Source organism: Pteropus vampyrus, unplaced genomic scaffold (genome assembly GCF_000151845.1).
Source record: "Pteropus vampyrus isolate Shadow unplaced genomic scaffold, Pvam_2.0 Scaffold337, whole genome shotgun sequence".
Lineage (NCBI taxonomy): Eukaryota > Metazoa > Chordata > Mammalia > Chiroptera > Pteropodidae > Pteropus > Pteropus vampyrus.
In genome coordinates this window covers 12,052-19,809 of record NW_011889118.1, presented here as the reverse complement: position 1 = coordinate 19,809, position 7,758 = coordinate 12,052, and the positions used below count along the sequence as shown (strand labels likewise).

General features: G+C 43.9%; 1 protein-coding gene across 1 annotated transcript in view; it reads left to right on the top strand.

Moving 5' to 3' along the window:
- The window catches only part of LOC105304362 (voltage-dependent calcium channel subunit alpha-2/delta-3-like), a 676,581-nt gene that overhangs the window by 660,141 nt on the left and 8,682 nt on the right, over positions 1-7,758 (top strand). The window contains exon 18 of the mRNA XM_023522298.1: positions 4,738-4,821. Within this exon, the coding sequence (XP_023378066.1) occupies positions 4,738-4,821 (84 nt within the window). The remainder of the gene's footprint in view (positions 1-4,737; positions 4,822-7,758) is intronic.

Sequence of the window (7,758 nt, the reverse complement as noted above, 5' to 3'; positions counted from 1 at the left end):
CTGCAGGTAACACAAAAGGGGCCTCACATCCGGACAATCAAACACTGCTGGGAAGGCTCTGGCACTCACGCCTGTGCCCAAATGGTTCCAGCTTAGTCCTCAGATGGGTGCCCTTCTTGTCCCATCCTCCTAGGCCACAGGCGGATTTGTGTGTTCACCACATATGGCCTTTATTTAAAACTCCACCTCAAAGTATTTCATAGCACAGAATATCTTTCCTTATTAAATTCTCCCTCACATATTTTTTTCATAAAACAGGCACCAAAAACTACAAACCTACCTGTGGCTCTCAAAGTATCTGTTTATAAACCTTTGGAAACTGTTTGCAATTCGTTAATCACATTTTCAAAGGAAGTTACAGATTACAGATACACTAACAAATGCCATATATGATGCCTCGGCCCCAGTAACAAGATCCTCACGCCGGGGAAGAGGGAGTGGGGCTAGTGGACCTGGGCTTTGTCCCAGGCCAAATCCCTTGGGAGAGGAGAGACCTGGCCTCTGGTTCAGAGATTTGAGAATTTAGTTCTTCCTCTGTCACTTGCATTCTGTGGCCACACATATGTCCTCTGTGGGGGAAAACAGGTACAGGGGATCAGCCATGCTCAAACGCAGTATTTTTCTTGGTTAGCAGTGAGGTATTTTGCAAATCACATGTTCCTAAATCATCATTAAGTACCAAAGTTTGTGAACACTTCACTTAAAATATATTTTTAAAGTAGTTTATTGAAAAAGAAAAAATATATAAAGGCACTAAATATATACAAGCCAGAACTCTGTTGACTGCTTATGCTTAAAATCCAAGCCAGCTTTAAAAAAAAAAAATCTTTAAAAAGAGAAGGAAGGTAATGTAGTAAAAATGAATTGGTACATGAAATATCCAAAAGTACAGATATTTCAGGCACATTTGATTCGGGTGTGCACACCACGTTTTCAGTACTCCTTTCATATCTGTTCGCTTTCTCTGTCTGGCTTCATTCTCAGCAAGGCCCTTTCCAAGCAGTGGCAGAGGTGGCCATGAAGAGCTCAAGTTCACATCATATCGTAACCTTAGTGATGCTCATGGATGGAGAGTCCTTTTTTTCTGGATAGATCCAGGAAAGCATCCCTGGATGGAGTCTCATTTCAGTTGGACTGAGTTATATCCTCAGCCCTGAACCAGTCACTGTCCAGGAGATCACTGGGTCTTCCTCACCTGCTCAGGTCACTTGCCTACCTCTGAACCAGAAGTGGTCGTACCTTTACTAGAACTGTATTTATTGAGAGTGGGATCCAAGGGGTTCTCTATAGGAAAACAAAAATGATTACCGTGGAAAATGTGCGGAATGGGTGATGGCAATCCACAGCACAGGTATCTTTCTAAAGAAGGTGTAATCTCTAGTCGTTAGATATATTTCTTACTGGGAAAAAAGGTAAAGGTAGATTTGGGGTTGTTATGCTAGAGTTTACTCATCCCCCTCAACCTGTTTTATATATGCAACAGCCTACTGACTTTTCCTTTTCTCACCCAAATGAATCACTCTGCTACATTATTACATATATTGTAAAGGAGCTCACCTCTTAATAAAGACCCAAATAGAAAGTGTTTCACATACCTGGTTAAGTAGACATTGTGTTGGGCATTCTTCTAAGATGGAGTTCCAGAGGGAATATCCCCAGCCCTATCTATTTCAATGAAATTAAATTACAGAGACTTGCAGGAATATGGTGGCTTATTGATCAATATGCTGGGAAATCTTACTTTCCCTCACTCTATTCTCTCCAAGTTTCTTCAAGCCCAATAGTGTAATGTACTACACTTCTTGAGTGGTTATAAAAAAAAAAAATGAAGAAAGACATTTAGGAATGGTCAGAAGACAAGGATTCACAGCAAATTCACTTTTGCCAGATGCCATCTAAAAGGACTTGGATTCCTTAGCACAAGTATACATTTTTTTTTTTTTGTCGGGAGAGTCTTGAGTCCCAACTTGGCAATGAGTACACAACTCTTGGTGTATAAGATTCACACTAGAAGAAGACATATGTTTGTGATTGTCTGACTCCATCCTTTTCAAGAAACGTCTCCTGCCTGCATACAGTTTGTGGAACAGTGACCTACAAATTTATTGAATGGGTCTCCTTCATTTCAGGGAAATGAGGTATTAGCAAATTGTATACAATGAGCCTGTCTTTTCTCCAAGAAGGTCACAGCTCTCAGGAATCATGCTAGTTACACATTAAGTGTTTATTTTGTGCCTGGAAATGCACTTGCCACTTTACATACAGTATCTATTTAATCCTCTCAACCTACTTTGGCTGTGGAGGTGCTCTTGTTTTTCACATTTTGCAGCTGAGACAAAGGAGGTTTAGAGCAGCTTGGTGCCTTCCTCGGTCACATGCCGAGTAAGTGACAGGATCACTGTGCTCTTTTCTTCTAACAAAGACAGATGGACACTTTTTCTAAGGTCGAAAGAATATTTGATGGTCTGGAATTTAGGGTCTTTCTAAATTTTTTTAACAGTAGTTGAAATAACATGAGGCTTAGCCATATAAAGTTGGTCAGGGGCTGTGGTAAATGGGGGTGTCCTCCCCCATACTGGCTATATGATCTTATCTAACTTGTTATTTAATTTTTATTTAACTTGTTAGAGTCTGTCTTCCCATATGCATGATGGGCAATAAATTCACCATATAGAGGCAGAAGTAAGGGTAATAAACTACAAGTAAGTCCTTGAGAAAGAATAAAGCACTGTTTAATTGACTTTATTCTTAGTACCTTGACCCTACTAGGTGTCCAATAAATGTAGGTGAAATAAATGAATGAAGGAGCATTTTGAAGTCACCAAAGAAGAACTTCCATCAAAAAGACAGTGTAGACCTAGCATTAGGCTACGCAAGAAATAGTGAAAGTTCTGCCTTTAACAGTCAGAAGCTAGGCTGCATGAACTTCTGGGGTGCCTACTGGCTCCCAGTAATAGTTCTTACTAAAATGGGACTTGGGAGCCATTAGCACAGGTAACGGTGGTCCAAGAATGTCTGACCATAGCTCCTCATGGGGACAGTTGTGAGTCTGAGCATCATGTGCCCCCCCCACCCCCGCCATCACTACTCCTCACCGTGAGACTGGAGACAACCCCACCGACCCCGTTCCTGTTCCTCCCACTCAGCCAGCCTGGCTCTCATGAGGACCAGAGCTTCCACGTATACACGAACTTTCCGTAACAGCGTCCAACTGAGAATCTGCTATCATTTACAGCGGCTTCTGAGGGAACCACTTCCCTTCCTCTTCATCTGGAGTGGATCCGAGGTCATAAGACTGACTGTGAATGATTTAATTGGAAACCTGAGAGAAAGGAGTGGAAGGACAGTCGACCAGGGGTGGTCAGGCCCGCTGCCCCTTAGAGGCGAGGCGGCCCTCCTGGGTGTTGGGAGGAGGGGTGGATAGTTTCCAGAGATACCTCGTGGTTCCTGAAAGGCAGTCAAAATGCAGAAGAGAAGAAAGCGGGAAAAACCACCTGGCCCTGTTTGGCCCCACAGTGATTCACTGTCTGGCCTCTCTCCCCTGGATTCCACTGGGGGCCAGTTTAGACCTGTTCGGTTCAACTGACTGGCAGCGATTTTCTCCTTCACATCTGGTGTGCCTTTAGCACCTGTCTCCATAGTAGCCAGGTAGAATCCAAAATGGCAACCCATGGTTTGGGGGTCTTAAAGCACTTAGAACAACACCACATCTCACGTAGAACCTTACTGATTAAATCAAAAGATGACTAATTTAGAGACAAAAGCAAAAAAGAAAAACTGTACATATATTCTTTTCCATTATGCCATTAGCCATATTGTATGAACTTGTAAAGGGGTTACTTCTCCTTAGCCTGCAGTAGAGGGCAGACTTTCCTACATTATAAACACCCCAACAGCCAACATAAAAGGCCCCGAGACACAGGAACATCCAGACACATGAGCATCCGGTTGATAAAATGGTAGGCTTGCAGAGTGACTAACACCAGTGATTTAGGAGGGAAAAAAAACAGAATGACTTCTCCAGTTATTTATGCGCTCATCAGCTTTTCCAGAGAAATGCCCTAATGGCCATTAAATCTGGCAGGGATTCCCAGTACCCACGTCTCCTCTGGGTAAAGCGGCGTTCCCTGCTCTGGACTGCCATGACCAGTGTGATAGCAGGTAGAAGGCTCTGTGTGTCTGCAAAACATTACCAGGATGTTAAACCCAACTGTGGAGATCAGTGCTTTTGTTGCCTAGCCAAGGAGTATGGAGTGCATTTGAGACAGGAGGTAGGGGTGGGAGAACTATAAAACACAGAGCAATACCACCAGGTATTTGGTAAGCATATATGTAAGGCGCCCTTTCCTGTGTTATGAAGCGGGGGTGGGGTTAAAGCTTTGGAGTAGAGGGAAAGGCTCTCCCCCATCCCATGCACATACCATCCCAGGAGGGGAAAAACTGCTTTGCATCTGGCATGTCTAGAGACAAGGAGTCTACTAGGTAAATTCCTATCAAGCAAAGAGTTGACTTGTATATTCTCCCAGCTCAGAGCAAATGTTTACAGGCATCTGGCTTCAGCTTTCCTGCTGTTAAAATCTGTAGGACTGCCACCCAGTTGGGCCTCTCACTGATCTCCCTCTGTTCACAGTCTCCATCCTCAAAACAGAACCTGGGAGGATAAAGGTGGCCCTGGCTGGTGATCTCATTGAAATGTTTTCTTTCTTTGTTTCCCTTATATGTCCCTTCCTCTGCCAGTACGAAGAAGGGAAAAAGCGAAGGAAACCTAACTATAGTAGTGTTGACCTCTCCGAGGTGGAATGGGAAGACCGAGATGATGTGGTAAGTGCTTTGTTTTAAAGCCTGGTGAGGAAGGAGCTCCACTGTACCCACTTCTGTACCTGGAGGCTGCCCTAAGAGCCGGCCGAGAGGCCTACCAGAGGGACACCTGGCCACCAGAGGGACATGGAGACAATGGACCCTTTTACTGAGTTTGGAGTTTTATAACTCTCCCTCTGGTCAGACCAGATGCAGACAGGCCAGCCACCCCGCCCGCCTAGTGCAGTCTGCAGAAACCATCCCCTTGTGGGCTCTGGTCCCTTCTGTAACTGATTAATCCAGATTCTTCTTCAGTACCATTGATAGGACCTGCCACTGTCAGGGGAGCCTGGCTGTGGCTCTGCCTTGTGCAAAGTCAAGGCCAGAATTCACCTGTCAGGATTTCATGGGCACAGCTCATATTTTTGAAGGGCAGACCAGGGCTGCTTGGTTGGCCACACCCTTTCTTGGGCAGTAACAGTCTTTCCCCTTCACCGGCCACACGGCAATAGCGCACGTGCATGTTGTCCACACAGATTCGGCCTCTGATGCCGTGCCGTCTCAAAAACTTTCCTATGCCCACAACTTAACTCCATCAGCCTTCTTGATACTTCCTCATTACATCAGATTTGTTAGACATGGCTTCCATGGGGGCTAAAAACAGTCAGTACTTTCCTCCCATCTTCTAAGTCTTCTAGATGGACTAATAATCAAATCAACAGAGACAGTAACAGGAGAAAATTGAAGTTTTAATACACGTGCACGGAGAATTCATGTAAGCATAAAATCCCAAAGCTAGTGATTCAACATTGGGTGTAGAAGACATTTTAGACAACGGAAAAAAGGGAAGGGGATGGGGTCTTAGATTTCAGAAGTGAGAATGGGCAATTTACAGGTCGTTGAGGAAGACCAGGATATACATGGCAGGAAAATCCTTGCTGGCCAACTCAGAAACAGTGGGATGCAGGGGCATCCAGTTAACAGCCTCGTAGTCTTCCTGACCAACACTAGGGTGAAGATTCTTAAGGCGATTAAGCACAGGCTCCCTTCCTACAGCAGATTTCTCTGAATCCCTTGGACAGGAAACCGAGAGGGTCAGAGGTTCTTTCTGAGTCTTGTTTCTTAATAAACTGCTTGAAATCAATATCCCAGAAGTCAGCTTCAGAGTGGCCGAGTTTTGATCCCTTCACTGCCTTTGCGTGAATCCATGCGGATGGTCCTTAGTTAAATCATAACTACTCAGGTGTTTCTGTCTGGACCCTTGCTCTTCGCTTTCTCTCCATTACCTCTGTGCCAAGGCCATGTTCCTCTGCCCGCATCCGCCTCGATTTGTCTGGGTCCTTTCTTAAATTTTATCATCGAGTCAACATTGTTTCCATCCCTCACTCTGTCCTGCTTTCCGAAGGGATGTCAAGGGGGACCATTTGAGGTCCCCTGGCTGGGTTCTTATGCCTTCCAGAAGCATGGCCAGCTTTGCACTTCCCTCACTGTAGCTTTTCTTCTCATATTCTCTGGTCCCTGGATATCTCAGCTAGCATTTCTCTGATTTTCTTCCTCGCCTGTAAAATACAAAAGTCATATCTTTTTCAGAAGTTTAACCTATTTTCTTCTTCGTCTGTACTGAGTCTTTTTAAACCCGAGTTCAGACAAAATAACTTTGCCGTTGGATAAGAAACTACTTCCTCATCTGCACTTTTCGGCCCACATGCCAGTGGTCTGGCAGCATGTCAGCTCAATGGCCTGGTAGAGTTTTATATTTTCTTGTTCTTTAAACATTGTCATCAGGATTCACGTCAGGTTCTTTGGATTGTGCTACCCGACCTGCTCATACCAAGAAACAGACCAGCCCGGTTATGAGGAGCACAGTTCAGGGGGTAGCCTGCCTGGCTTCCAACTGGCTGTTGGCTAGCCATTGGTCTTGAGCAAGCTATTATTCTTTTTCAAGTAAAGTTATGATGGTAACAATAGTACCTACCTCACAGACCTGTTTTGAATATTCAGTGTGTTAATATATTGAAAGACATAAAAGTGTTTACATTGTGAGGGTGTGGTGAGTATTCTGTGGGTGGTAGCCATTATTAGCATTAGTCTCATCATCATCAGTTGTCAGTTAACCTTCTCATTAATGAACATCCTGTAGACTTACGGTTGCTAAATTATCCCGTAAATCTTTGAAGGGTGCATTTCATTGTGTTCCTTTTTCTTCCATCTTCACTTTATTCGTTGTTCTTTTTTTTTTTTTTTTTGACTTCACTAGACCTTTTTGTTTTCCCTCCCATAAGGTTTGAACCTTTTCAACATCCTCACCATTCCTTCATCTTTTCCATTTCAGTTAATATAGAAGGCAAGCTTGATTTTGCTCGTTCTTACTTCAGAATCCCCACGTCCAAGAAGCCTTCGCTCTGCTAGTTAATGCTCAGCCGACACTCACTTCTCTTTTGCCTGTTATTTGCAGAGATTTATTACATGGGCTCAATCTAGTCATTATCTGTGCTCCAGTTAATATTCGGTGAGGTAATAGCTCCTTTTACTAATAATGGTTTGGAAATGCTTTTTATTTCATTGCCCTGTCTTCCTTTCTCATTGGAGCTGCAGAGGATCAGATTCTCAGCCTCATGCACATGCATTTCATCTTCAACTGACTCACAAGACTGGTTTCTGGTGTCCACCTGCAGAGTTCCCACCTTTTCAGCAAGTCCAATGCTCCTGTTCTGTACAAATCAGTCTCTGGTTGTCTCTTTGGTTTGGGTCTATGTCTTGTTGTCTTGGGAACATTATACATTCGAAATGTGAATTCCTTTATTCTCTACATTTTTGATTGGGAAAACCCACTTCAAGATTTCTCTCCTAGGGATTTGCACTCCAATGACTGGAGAATTTTGGAATCTATATAAAGTATCTTTGTGAAGTCTACGCAGGATCCCATATGGCCAGTATGTCTGTCATTGGGGTTTGCATGTA